General features: G+C 53.4%; 1 protein-coding gene across 1 annotated transcript in view; it reads left to right on the top strand.

Moving 5' to 3' along the window:
- The window catches only part of LOC123750855 (uncharacterized), a 25,626-nt gene extending 11,919 nt beyond the window's left edge, over nucleotides 1-13,707 (top strand). The window contains exons 4-5 of the mRNA XM_069305434.1: nucleotides 8,656-8,749; nucleotides 13,278-13,707. Of these exons, the coding sequence (XP_069161535.1) occupies nucleotides 8,656-8,749; nucleotides 13,278-13,582 (399 nt within the window). The 3' untranslated portion in view covers nucleotides 13,583-13,707. The remainder of the gene's footprint in view (nucleotides 1-8,655; nucleotides 8,750-13,277) is intronic.
- Nucleotides 13,708-14,362: the final 655 nt, after the last annotated feature.

The raw sequence follows: 14,362 nt of genomic DNA, 5'->3' as shown, positions 1-14,362 counted from the left end.
AGCTGGTGTAGCCATGGTGGTGTAGCCATGGTGGTGTAGCTGGTGTAGCCATGGTGGTGTAGCCATGGTGGTGTAGCCATGTTGGTGTAGCCATGGTGGTGTAGCTGGTGTAGCCATGGTGGTGTAGCCATGGTGGTGTAGCCATGGTGGTGTAGCCATGGTGGTGTAGCCATGGTGGTGTAGCCATGTTGGTGTAGCCATGGTGGTGTAGCCATGGTGGTGTAGCCATGGTGGTGTAGCCATGGTGGTGTAGCCATGGTGGTGTAGCTGGTGTAGCCATGGTGGTGTAGCCATGGTGGTGTAGCCATGTTGGTGTAGCTGGTGTAGCTGGTGTAGCCATGGTGGTGTAGCCATGGTGGTGTAGCCATGGTGGTGTAGCTGGTGTAGCCATGGTGGTGTAGCTGGTGTAGCCATGGTGGTGTAGCCATAGTGGTGTAGCCATGGTGGTGTAGCTGGTGTAGCCATGGTGGTGTAGCTGGTGTAGCCATGGTGGTGTAGCTGGTGTAGCCATGTTGGTGTAGCCATGGTGGTGTAGCCATGGTGGTGTAGCCATGGTGGTGTAGCCATGGTGGTGTAGCCATGGTGATGTAGCCATGTTGGTGTAGCCATGGTGGTGTAGCCATGTTGGTGTAGCCATGGTGGTGTAGCCATGTTGGTGTAGCTGGTGTAGCCATGTTGGTGTAGCTATGGTGGTGTAGCCATGGTGGTGTAGCCATGGTGGTGTAGCCATGTTGGTGTAGCTGGTGTAGCCATGGTGGTGTAGCTGGTGTAGCCATGGTGGTGTAGCTGGTGTAGCCATGGTGGTGTAGTTGGTGTAGCCATGTTGGTGTAGCTGGTGTAGCCATGGTGGTGTAGCTGGTGTAGCCATGGTGGTGTAGCTGGTGTAGCCATGGTGGTGTAGCTGGTGTAGCCATGGTGGTGTAGCTGGTGTAGCCATGGTGGTGTAGCTGGTGTAGCCATGGTGGTGTAGCCATGTTGGTGTAGCTGGTGTAGCCATGTTGGTGTAGCTGGTGTAGCCATGGTGGTGTAGCTGGTGTAGCCATAGTGGTGTAGCTGGTGTAGCCATGGTGGTGTAGCCATGTTGGTGTAGCCATGGTGGTGTAGCCATGTTGGTATAGCCATGGTGGTGTAGCTGGTGTAGCCATGGTGGTGTAGCTGGTGTAGCCATGTTGGTGTAGCCATGGTGGTGTAGCTGGTGTAGCCATGTTGGTGTAGCTGGTGTAGCCATGGTGGTGTAGCTGGTGTAGCCATGGTGGTGTAGCTGGTGTAGCCATGGTGGTGTAGCTGGTGTAGCCATGGTGGTGTAGCTGGTGTAGCCATGTTGGTGTAGCTGGTGTAGCCATGGTGGTGTAGCCATGGTGGTGTAGCCATGTTGGTGTAGTTGGTGTAGCCATGTTGGTGTAGCTGGTGTAGCCATGGTGGTGTAGCTGGTGTAGCAATGTTGGTTGTAGCCCATGGTGTGTAGCTGTGGAGCCATGTGGTATAGTCGTGTAGCCATGGTGGTGTAGCCATGGTGGTGTAGCCATGTTGGTGTAGCCCATGGGTGTAGCCATGGTGGTGTAGTTGTGTATAGCCATGTTGGGTTGTAGCTGGTGTAGCCCATGGTGTGTAGCTGGTGTAGCCTATGTGGTGTAGCCTATGGTGGGGTAGCCTATGGTGGGTAGCTGGTGTAAGCCATGGTGGTGTAGCCATGTGGTGTAGCCATGTTGGGTGTAGCCAGGTGTGTAGCCATGTTGGTGTAGCCATGGTGGTGTCTAGCTGTGTAGCCTGGTTGTTTGTAGCTGGTGTTAGCATGTTGGTGTAGCTGGGTGTAGCCATTCAGGTGGTGTAGTGGTGTAGCCATGGTGGTGTAGCCATGTTGGTGTAGCCATTGTGGTGTAAGCCCATGGTGGTGTAGCCATGTTGGTGTAGCTGGTGTAGCCATGTTGGTGTAGCTGGTGTAGCCATGTTGGTGTAGCCATGGTGGTGTAGCTGGTGTAGCCATGGTGGTGTAGCCATGGTGGTGTAGCCATGTTGGTGTAGCCATGTTGGTGTAGCCATGGTGGTGTAGCCATGTTGGTGTAGCTGGTGTAGCCATGGTGGTGTAGCCATGTTGGTGTAGCCATGGTGGTGTAGCTGGTGTAGCCATGGTGGTGTAGCTGGTGTAGCCATGGTGGTGTAGCTGGTGTAGCCATGGTGGTGTAGCTGGTGTAGCCATGGTGGTGTAGCCATGTTGGTGTAGCCATGGTGGTGTAGCCATGGTTGTGTAGCCATGTTGGTGTAGCCATGGTGGTGTAGCTGGTGTACCCATGGTGGTGTAGCCATGGTGGTGTAGCCATGTTGGTGTAGCCATGGTGGTGTAGCCATGGTGGTGTAGCCATGTTGGTGTAGCCATGGTGGTGTAGCCATGGTGGTGTAGCTGGTGTAGCCATGTTGGTGTAGCTGGTGTAGCCATGGTGGTGTAGCTGGTGTAGCCATGGTGGTGGTAGCCATGGTGGTGTAGCCATGGTGGTGTAGTCCATGGTGGTGTAGCCATGGTGGTTAGCCATGGTGGTGTAGCCATGGTGGTGTAGCTGGTGTAGCCATGTGTGTAGCCATGGTGGTGTAGCCATGTTGGTGTAGCCATGGTGGTGTAGCATGGGTGTAGCCATGGTGGTGTAGCCATGGTGGTGTAGCATGTGGTGTAGCCATGGTGGTGTAGCCATGGTGGTGTAGCCATTGGTGTAGCCATGGTGGTGTAGCCATGTGGTGTAGCCATGGTGGTGTAGCCATGGTGGTGTAGCCATGGTGGTGTAGCGTGGTGGTGTAGCCATGGTGGTGTAGCCATGGTGGGTAGGTGTAGCCATGGTGGTGTAGCTGGTGTAGCTGTGTAGCCATGGTGGTGTAGCCATGTGGTGTAGCCATGGTGGTGTAGCTGGTGTAGCCATGTGTGTAGTAATGGCTGGTGTAGCCCATGGTGGTGTAGCCATAGGTGGTGTAGCCATGGTGGTGTAGCTGGTGTAGCCATGGTGGTGGTAGCTGGTGTAGCCATGGTGGTGTAGCTGGTGTGAGCCATGTTGGTGTAGCCATGGTGGTGTAGCTGGTGTTAGCCATGGTGGTGTAGCCATGGTGGTGTAGCAGGTGGTGTAGCCATGGTGGGTGTAGCCATGGTGGTGTAGCCATGTTGGTGTAGCCATGGTGGTGTAGCCAATGGTGGTGTAGCTGTGGTGTAGCCATGTTGGTGTAGCATGGTGGTGTAGCCATGGGTGTGTAGCCATGGTGGTGTAGCCATGTTGGGTGTAGCTGTGGTGTCCATGTGTGTAGCTGGTGTAGCCATGGTGGTGTAGCTGGTGGTAGCCATGTGGTGTGTTGTGTAGCCATGGTGGTGTAGCTTGGTGTAGCCATGGTGGTGTAGCCATAGTTGGGTGTAGCCATGGTGGTGTAGCTGGCTGTAGCCATGGTGGTGTAGCTGGTGTAGCCATGGTGGTGTAGCTGGTGTAGCCATGGTGGTGTAGCTGGTGTAGCCATGTGGTGTAGCCATGGTGGTGTAGCCATGGTGGTGTAAGCCATGTTGGTGTAGCTGGTGTAGCCATGGTGGTGTAGTCTGGTGTAGCCATGTTGGTTGTAGCCATGGTGGTTAGCCATGTTGGTGTAGCTGGTGTAAGCCATGTGGTGTAGCCATGGTGGTGTAAGCCATGGTTGGTGTAGCCATGGTTGTAGCCTAGGTGGTGTAGCCCATGGTGGTTGTAGCCATGTTGGTGTAGCCATGGTGGTGTAGCCATAGTTGTGTAGCCATGGTGTTGTAGATGGTCTAGCCCATGGGTTGTAGCTGGTGTAGCCATGTTGGTGTTTTTTATAGCTGAGTGTAGCCATGTTGGTGTAGCCATGGTTGTCAGCCATGGTGGTGTTAGCCATGTTGGTGTAGCCATGGTGGTGTAGCCATGGTGATGTAGCCATGTTGGTGTAGCTGGTTAGCCATGTTGGTGTAGCATGTTGGTGTAGCCATGGTTGATGTAGCCATGTTGGTGTAGCTGGTGTAGGCCATGTTGGTGTAGCCTATGGTGGTGTACGCCATGTTGTGTACCATGTTGGTGTAGCCATGGTGGTGTAGCCATGTTGGTGTAGCTGGTTAGCCATGGTGGTGTAGCCTGGTGGTAAGCATGTTGGTGTAGCTGGTGTAGCCATGGTGGTGTAGCTGGTGTAGCCATGTTGGTGTAGCCATGGTGGTGTAGCTGGTGTAGCCATGGTGGTTTAGCCATGTTGGTGTAGCCATGGTGGTGTAGCTGGTGTAGCCATGGTGGTGTAGCCATGTTGGTGTAGCCATGTTGGTGTAGCCATGGTGGTGTAGCCATGGTGGTGTAGCCATGGTGGTGTAGCTGGTGTAGCCATGGTGGTGTAGCCATGTTGGTGTAGCCATGGTGGTGTAGCCATGGTGGTGTAGCTGGTGTAGCCATGGTGGTGTAGCCATGTTGGTGTAGCCATGGTGTAGCTGGTGTAGCCATGGTGGTGTAGCTGGTGTAGCCATGGTGGTGTAGCCATGGTGGTGTTGCTGGTGTAGCCATGTTGGTGTAGCCATGGTGGTGTAGCTGGTGTAGCCATGTTGGTGTAGCTGGTGTAGCCATGGTGGTGTAGCCATGGTGGTGTAGCTGGTGTAGCCATGGTGGTGTAGCTGGTGTAGCCATGGTGGTGTAGCTGGTGTAGCCATGGTGGTGTAGCTGGTGTAGCCATGGTGGTGTAGCTGGTGTAGCCATGGTTGTGTAGCTGGTGTAGCCATGGTTGTGTAGCCATGTTGGTGTAGCTGGTGTAGCCATGGTGGTGTAGCCATGGTGGTGTAGCCATGTTGGTGTAACCATGGTGGTGTAGCCATGGTGGTGTAGCTGGTGTAGCCATGTTGGTGTAGCTGGTGTAGCCATGTTGGTGTAGCTGGTGTAGCCATGGTGGTGTAGCTGGTGTAGCCATGGTGGTGTAGCTGGTGTAGCCATGTTGGTGTAGCCATGGTGGTGTAGCCATGGTGGTGTAGCCATGTTGGTGTAGCCATGGTGGTGTAGCTGGTGTAGCCATGGTGGTGTAGCCATGTTGGTGTAGCTGGTGTAGCCATGGTGGTGTAGCTGGTGTAGCCATGTTGGTGTAGCTGGTGTAGCTGGTGTAGCCATGGTGGTGTAGCTGGTGTAGCCATGGTGGTGTAGCTGGTGTAGCCATGGTGGTGTAGCTGGTGTAGCCATGGTGGTGTAGCCATGTTGGTGTAGCCATGTTGGTGTAGCCATGGTGGTGTAGCCATGGTGGTGTAGCCATGGTGGTGTAGCTGGTGTAGCCATGGTGGTGTAGCTGGTGTAGCCATGTTGGTGTAGCTGGTGTAGCCATGTTGGTGTAGCTGGTGTAGCCATGGTGGTGTAGCTGGTGTAGCCATGGTGGTGTAGCTGGTGTAGCCATGGTGGTGTAGCTGGTGTAGCCATGGTGGTGTAGCCATGTTGGTGTAGCCATGTTGGTGTAGCCATGGTGGTGTAGCTGGTGTAGCCATGGTGGTGTAGCTGGTGTAGCCATGGTGGTGTAGCTGGTGTAGCCATGGTGGTGTAGCTGGTGTAGCCATGGTGGTGTAGCTGGTGTAGCCATGGTGGTGTAGCCATGTTGGTGTAGCTGGTGTAGCCATGGTGGTGTAGCCATGTTGGTGTAGCTGGTGTAGCCATGGTGGTGTAGCTGGTGTAGCCATGTTGGTGTAGCCATGGTGGTGTAGCCATGTTGGTGTAGCTGGTGTAGCCATGGTGGTGTAGCCATGGTGGTGTAGCCATGTTGGTGTAGCCATGTTGGTGTAGCTGGTGTAGCCATGGTGGTGTAGCTGGTGTAGCCATGTTGGTGTAGCCATGTTGGTGTAGCCATGGTGGTGTAGCCATGTTGGTGTAGCCATGGTGGTGTAGCCATGTTGGTGTAGCTGGTGTAGCCATGGTGGTGTAGCCATGTTGGTGTAGCCATGTTGGTGTGGCTGGTGTAGCCATGGTGGTGTAGCTGGTGTAGCCATGTTGGTGTAGCCATGGTGGTGTAGCCATGGTGGTGTAGCCATGTTGGTGTAGCCATGTTGGTGTAGCCATGGTGGTGTAGCTGGTGTAGCCATGGTGGTGTAGCTGGTGTAGCCATGGTGGTGTAGCCATGGTGGTGTAGCTGGTGTAGCCATGGTGGTGTAGCCATGGTGTTGTAGCTGGTGTAGCCATGGTGGTGTAGCCATGGTGGTGTAGCCATGGTGGTGTAGCTGGTGTAGCCATGTTGGTGTAGCCATGTTGGTGTAGCCATGAGGCTCAAGACATCATTGTAAAGCACTATTTTCCCCTTCCAAATTTCCCCATTAACATTACACGTGTCTGGGATGACTGGCAGGGCGTACTCCCCACGGGTCGGCGCACCATTAAACTAAACAATTGACTAACGCATGCCAGGCATTACTGCCCCCCCCCCTCCCCATGCCTCCCTACACCCCCACGACGCCCCCCCCCTCCCCATGCCTCCCTACACCCCCACGACGCCCCCCTCCCCATGCCTCCCTACACCCCCACGACGCCCCCCTCCCCATGCCTCCCTACACCCCCCTCTACACAATGCCCCCCAATATCCCCCCCAAAACCCCCTCCTTCCTTCCCATATCATTTGAATGCCGCGGCGCGCCGAACAAAAGCAGGAATTTGGTGCTTATGTTGGACTCGTATGGTGATAGGGCCGGCTAGTACGCCCACGCCCACATGGGTTGGGTGCCCCTTGTAGGTGGGGGTCAGAGAGGCCGCCCACGCCCACATGGGTTGGGTGCCCCTTGTAGGTGGGGGTCAGAGAGGCCGCCCACGCCCACATGGGTTGGGTGCCCCTTGTAGGTGGGGGTCAGAGAGGCCGCCCACGCCCACATGGGTTGAGTGCCCCTTGTAGGTGGGGGTCAGAGAGGCCGCCCACGCCCACATGGGTTGAGTGCCCCTTGTAGGTGGGGGTCAGAGAGGCCGCCCACGCCCGCCCATGGTCTCAGGAATCCGTGGGAGAAGCGTCCAGCTGAGCTGGGAGCCATTATGTCTAGATTTGTCCAGGGGATGTCTTTCTTAACGTCCTGTTCAGCTTCCTATCCTCCTACAATCTCCCCCCTACTCTCTATCCACAATCATGCTGGTATGGTGGTGTGGTGGCTGCCGCTTGTCAGTCCCCTGGTGTGTACTCACCTAATTGTACTCACCTAATTGTGCTTGCGGGGGTTGAGCTTTGGCTCTTTGGTCCCGCCTCTCAACTGTCAATCAACTGGTGTACAGATTCCTGAGCCTACTGGGCTCTATCATACCTACATTTGAAACTGTGTATGGAGTCAGCCTCCACCACATGTGTGTGTGTGTGTGTGTGTGTGTGTGTGTGTGTGTGTGTGTGTGTGTGTGTGTCTCTATGTGTGTGTGTGTGTGTGTGTCTCTATGTGTGTGTGTGTGTGTGTGTCTCTATGTGTGTGTGTGTGTGTGTCTCTATGTGTGTGTGTGTGTGTGTGTGTGTGTGTGTGTCTGTGTGTGTGTGTGTGTGTCTCTATGTGTGTGTGTGTGTGTGTGTGTGTGTGTGTCTGTGTGTGTGTGTGTGTGTGTGTCTCTATGTGTGTGTGTGTGTGTGTCTCTATGTGTGTGTGTGTGTGTGTGTCTCTATGTGTGTGTGTGTGTGTGTGTCTCTATGTGTGTGTGTGTGTGTGTCTCTATGTGTGTGTGTGTGTGTGTGTGTGTGTGTGTGTGTCTGTGTGTGTGTGTGTGTGTCTCTATGTGTGTGTGTGTGTGTGTGTGTGTGTCTGTGTGTGTGTGTGTGTGTGTGTGTGTGTGTGTGTGTGTGTGTGTGTGTGTGTGTGTGTGTGTCTATGTGTGTGTGTGTGTGTGTGTGTCTCTATGTGTGTGTGTGTGTGTGTCTGTGTGTGTGTGTGTGTGTGTGTGTGTGTGTGTGTGTGTGTGTGTGTGTGTGTGCGTGTGTGTGTGTGTGTGTCTGTGTGTGTGCGCGCGCGTATGTATGTGTGTGTATAAGTGCGCCTGCGAGCGTTGGCTCTTAACCCTTAGACTGCTGATAACGCCAATACTCGTTCTCTACGCCAATGGCGCCAGTTACACGCGCAGTAGTGGTAGCTATATATTATAACCTAACCCCCCAAAAGATAGCCCATATCAAATTAATTTTAACCGCGTGACAGCATGTGCAACCCCCACCGGGTTTTCTTCCTATTGGGGAGTGGCGTACATGAAAATTTAAAATTTGTAATTGAGCAGTTTAAATTGTAATTCCTGTGGGTAGAGTAGGCCTTGAAAGATTGGGAGAGGGGGGGGGAGATAATCCCCCCTCTCCCCCCCCACCCCCCTCCTAGGCCTCCCCCACCCCCCCCCCCCCCCTCCAAGACCACCAAAGACGTTTGGGCGGGGAATAATCCGAATTTCTGCCCGGATTGATCTGTAATTTTTTCCGCTGTCCTGGAAAGAGAATTTATGAGGGATTACGCTGTTTGTGCGTGTGTGTGCGTGCGTGCGCGTGCGTGCGTGTGTGTGTACTCACCTAGTTGTGCTTGCTGTGAGGGGGTTGAGCTCTGGCTCTTTGGTCCCGCCTCTCAACTGTCAGTCAACTGGTGTACAGGTTCTTGAGCCTATTGGTGTTGTAGGTGTTGAGAGATGAGTAATACAGCTGTTAAAACAAAGATGTATAATACAACAAAATTACCCCCTACAGGTGTCTGTAACCACCAGCCTATTGATGGATGACGTGAGTAACGATGGCTTCTTGGTGGTTGATGTCGAGTCGCCAGTTGCGCCCCCTGCCCCAGGTAAGACCCCCCTAACCCCCCCAGCCCCAGGTAAGACCCCCCCCCTTCCCCCCTCCCCCCTAGCCCCAGGTAAGCCCCCCCCTAACCCCCTAACCCCCCCAGGCCCAGGTAAGCCCCCCTAACCCCCCAGCCCCAGGTAAGACCCCCCCTACCCCCCAGCCCCCCTGGCCCCAGGTAAGACCCCCCTACCCCCCCAGCCCCAGGTAAGACCCCCCCTACCCCCCAGCCCCCCTGGCCCCAAGTAAGACCCCTCAGCCCCAGGTAAGACCCCCCCTACCCCCCAGCCCCCCCTGGCCCCAGGTAAGACCCCCCCTACCCCCCAGCCCCCCTGGCCCCAGGTAAGCCCCCCTAACCCCCCCCAGCCCCAGGTAAGCCCCCTAACCCCCCCCCCCCCCAGCCCCAGGTAAGCCCCCCCTTCCCCCCAGCCCCCCTGGCCCCAGGTAAGACCCCTCAGCCCCAGGTAAGACCCCCCCCTACCCCCCAGCCCCCCCTGGCCCCAGGTAAGACCCCCCAACCCACCCAGCCCCAGGTAAGACCCCCCCTACCCCCCAGCCCCAGGTAAGACCCCCCCTACCCCCCCCAGCCCCCCCTGGCCCCAGGTAAGCCCCCCCCCCTTCCCCCCAGCCCCCCTGGCCCCAGGTAAGACCCCTCAGCCCCAGGTAAGACCCCCCCTACCCCCCAGCCCCCCCTGGCCCCAAGTAAGACCCCCCTACCCCCCAGCCCCAGGTAAGACCCCCCCTACCCCCCACCCCCCCTGGCCCCAGGTAAGACCCCCCAACCCCCCAGCCCCAGGTAAGACCCCCATTTCCTCCCCTATACCCCTCCTATGTGTAAATAAGCCAAAGGGTCCTGACGGCTGAGTCGACAGCGGTCTGGATTCGTAATCCTGAGGTGTCCTGGGGTTCACCCCTGATGCTCCTGTTCACCCCCACACACCCACACACACACACACACCTGGGCTCTACAGGTGTGGCCAGACCAGTATTCATGAGACAATTACGAGGCTGAAGACGGTTCCAAACCTGTTTTGCATTTTAGTGCTACTGAGAGACTTGACGGGGAATGTTGAATGAGCAGATGTGGCCAGGTGTGTGACACATCTGGCTCCACACTCACCCTACACACCTGGTGCAGGGGGTGTGTGTACTGTGTGGCCAGGTGTGTGTGTGTGTGTGTGTCTGTGTGTGCTGCTGCCACACATCTGGCTCCACACTCACCCTACACACCTGGTGGCGGGTGTGTACTGTGTGGCCAGGTGTATGTGTGGGGGAGGGTGGGGGGAGGGGGGTTTGATATGTATATATCTGACTTAATGCTATATTAATGTTATATGTGTATGTGTGTGTTTTCCGGCATTTAAGTCAGGTATATACACAGTCACTGTTAAGTCAGGTATACACACTATTAAGTCAGATATACACAGTCACTTAAATTAGATATACACAGTCACTGTTAAGTCCTGTATATACAGTCACTGTTAAGTCAGATATACACAGTCACTGTTAAGTCAGATATACACAGTCACTGTTAAGGCAGGTGTATACACAGTCACTGTTAAGTCAGGTATACACACTATTAAGTCAGATATACACAGTCACTGTTAAGTCAGATATACACAGTCACTGTTAAGTCAGATATACACAGTCACTGTTAAGTCAGATATACAGTCACTGTTAAGTCAGATATACAGTCACTGTTAAGTCAGATATACAGTCACTGTTAAGTCAGATATACAGTCACTGTTAAGTCAGATATACAGTCACTGTTAAGTCAGATATACACAGTTAGTCACTGTTAAGTCAGATATACACAGTCACTGTTAAGTCAGATATACACAGTTAGTCACTGTTAAGTCAGATATACACAGTCACTGTTAAGTCAGATATACACAGTTAGTCACTGTTAAGTCAGGTATATACACACACACATAGGGGCCGGTGGCTGAGCGGACAGCACGCTGTTCACGTGATCCTGTGGTCCCGGGTTCGATCCCGGGCGAGAAACAAATGGGCTAAGTTTCTTTCACCCAGATGCCCCCTGTTCACCTAGCAGTAAATAGGTACCTGGGAGTTAGTCAGCTGTCACAGGCTGCTTCTTCCTAGGGGGGTGTGGAGGCCTGGTCGAGGACCGGGCCGCGGGGACACTGAGCCCCGAAATCAACTCAAGATAACACAGTCTTCTCGCTGACTGTGGCTTTGCCTGTGAAGGATTTCGCGGGTTTACCCGATGTATCTGGCTGAGTGGAATCACGTTTCGCTTAGCGAGATGGAGTCCTCCTTCGATCCTCTGTCCCGGTGATAGACTTTGTGAATGTTTATATGCTGATATATCCGCCCCCCCCCCCGCCCCCCCACGCCCCCCACGCCCCCCACGACCCCCCGCCCCCCCACGCCCCCCACGCCCCCCCACGCCCCCCTCCCTCTCTCTGGCTGTTATAGGAGGTCATCCCTTTGGCTCAGCGGGTCTCTGCTCGATTACCCGTTATCCAATCACGTTAAAAGCTGGCCGGGGGATTGGGGGGGCGTGATGCATGATTGGGATGCCTGTGGGGGGGTGCTGAAGAGGGGGTGACGCCCCCCCCCCTCCCCCACCACCACCAGGGGGGGGAAAGTCCTGGGAGTCTATCTACACTTTTAAAATATGTCAATTATCCCCGAAATCAGCTATTACTATAGTTGGGCTTGCTTGGGGGGTTGAGCTCTGGCTCTCTGGTCCCGCCTCGCAACTGTCAATCAACTGTCAAACAGTTGATTGACTGGAAGTCAATCAACTGTTACTAACTAATGTGTGATTTTTTTTCCACACACACCCGTAGCAGCTGTCTAACTCCCAGTTATACCTATTGACTGCTGGGTGAACAGGAGCATCAGGGTGAAAGAAAATCTGCCTATTTGTTTTTACGCCGGCTGCCGGGATCGAACCCCGGTCCCTGGGTTCACGAGTCTAGAGCGCTGTCCACTCAGCCACCGAGCCCTCTTGTGTGTGTGTACTCACCTAGTTGTGCTTGCGGGGGTTGAGCTGTGGCTCTTTGGTCCCGCCTCTCAACTGTCAATCAACAGGTGTACAGGTTCCTAAGCCTATTGGGCTCTATCATATCTACATTATAAACTGTGTATGGAGTCAGCCTCCACCACATCACTGCCCAATGTGTTCTGTTAACTACTCCCACACTGAACAAGTTCTTTCTAACGTCCCTGTGGCTCATGTGGGTACTCAGTCTCCACCTGTGTCCCCTTGTTCGCGTCCCACCAGTGTTGAATAGTTCATCCTTGTTTACCCTGTCAATTCCTCTGAGGATTTTGTAGGTTGTGATCATGTCCCCCCTTACTCTTCTGTCTTCCAGTGTCGTAAGGTGCATTTCCCGCAGCCTTTCCTCGTAACTCATGCCTCTTAGTTCTGGGACTAGTCTAGTGGCATACCTTCGGACTTTTTCCAGCTTCGTCTTGTGCTTGACAAGGTACGGGCTCCATGCTGGGGCCGCATACTCCAGGATTGGTCTTACATATGTGGTGTACAAGATTCTGAATGATTCCTTACACAGGTTCCTGAACGCCGTTCTGATGTTAGCCAGCCTCGCATATGCCGCAGACGTTATTCTCTTTATGTGGGCTTCAGGAGACAGGTTTGGTGTGATATCAACTCCTAGATCTTTCTCTCTGTCTGTTTCATTAAGTACTTCATCTCCTATTCTGTATCCTGTGCCTGGCCTCCTGTTTCCACTGCCTAGTTTCATTACTTTGCATTTACTCGGGTTGAACTTCAACAGCCATTTGTTGGACCATTCATTCAGTCTGTCCAGGTCATCTTGTAGCCTCCTACTATCATCCTGTTTCAATCCTCCTCATAATTTTTGCATCCTCGGCAAACATTGAGAGAAACGATTCTATACCCTCTGGGAGATCATTTACATATATCAGAAACAGTATAGGTCCAAGGACTGACCCCTGCGGGACTCCACTCGTAACGTCTCGCCAATCTGAGACCTCACCCCTCACACTGACTCGTTGTCTCCTGTTGCTTAGGTACTCCTGTATCCACCGGAGTACCTTCCCTCTCACTCCAGCCGTGTGTGTGTGTGTGTGTGTGTGTGCGTGCGTGCGTGCGTATGCGTGCGTGTGCGCATGCGTGCGTGTGCGCGTGGTAACTGTATTTAAGTTACGTATTTTATACCGTTACGGCCGATGTACGACTATCTGAAATAGTATCAGGAATTTCTCCCTGGATCAATGCATATTGTTTGTCCTGTTATTACAAGACAAATACTTGAATTTTGTTGTGTTTTATAAAATATTTACATGGACTGCCGGCGGGCAGTGGGCAAAAATTGTCGTGGGGGTCTGAATGAGACCCCGCCACGCGGGTCTCTCTTGGATTATGGCGACACCTGAGGAGCCTATGTCCATCCCAGACCCCAGACCACTCCCCCCGGCCAATTTGAACAGCCGTTACACTTACCTAGTACTGTGTTATGTATACAAATGTGTGATGTAGTGAATATACGGTGTACTAAGCGTTCGCTTTTCCACAGTGGCAGCGAGTGGCGTACTGGGGGCAGTAGCGAGCACAACCGCTTCTACCACCACTACTACCAGCAGCACCAGCAGCAGCAGCACCAGCACCACGCCTCCCCCCACCACCACCGCCCCAACCACTACCACCACCCCCGTCAGAGGCCAGAGGAAGAGAGGCCGGCCTAAAGGTTCCAGCTTGCGGGGCCGGCTCTCTAGGACCACAGAAGCCGCAGCTGCGGCAGCTGCGGCGCTGGGCTCAATGCCGCAGTCTTCTGCTTGCTCAGGTGAGTCAGCTTGGCTGTGGTGGTTTCTTTCAGCCTGATGCCCCTGTTCACCTAGCAGGGAATTGGTGTACCTGTGAGTTAGTCAGCTGTCACGGACTGCTTCTTCCTGGGGGGGTGGAGGCCTGGTCGAGGGCCGGGCTGCGGGGGACGCTGAGCCCCGAAATCATATCAAGATAACCCCAAGATAACCCCAAGATAACCCCAAGATAACCTCAAGATAACCTCAAGATAACCCCAAGATAACCCCAAGATAACCCCAAGATAACCCCAAGATAACCCCAAGATAACCTCAAGATAACCCCAAGATAACTCCAAGATAACCCCAAGATAACCCCAAGATAACCCCAAGATAACCCCAAGATAGGGACAATTTGAAATGTAGTCTCAAAGAGGGAATCAAAACTGAGCCACACACAGAAACTATTTGGCTAGAATTAAAGAAAAAAGCTAAAAATCTAATTTTTTTTCTAGAATTAATTGAGGATTGCTTTCTTAGCCAACACATTAAGGAACCAACGCGGGTAATATTTTAGATTTAAGCGTTAACTAACAGACAAACACAAATGATATTGAAATAGGGCAGTGAGAACATTGATCACAAGCAAATCAGATGTAGCGTAGAATGGAATAGATCTGTAGGAGACATAAAGTTAATGGGCCGGATTTTCAGTGTTCCAATGTGTCAAAAGCTTCGCTAAAACCATGTTGGGAAATATGTATTAATTTATGTTTTTCAAGATGAATGATTTATGAAATTATTGATTCAAGTTACTTTGATTCGTATGTTGTTATGTACTCACCTAGTTGTGCTTGCTGGG

This window comes from Procambarus clarkii, chromosome 55 (assembly GCF_040958095.1).
Source record: "Procambarus clarkii isolate CNS0578487 chromosome 55, FALCON_Pclarkii_2.0, whole genome shotgun sequence".
Taxonomy (NCBI): Eukaryota; Metazoa; Arthropoda; class Malacostraca; order Decapoda; family Cambaridae; genus Procambarus; species Procambarus clarkii.
The sequence above is the reverse complement of the archived record's forward strand: the minus strand, read 5'-3'. Positions and strand labels throughout refer to the sequence as shown.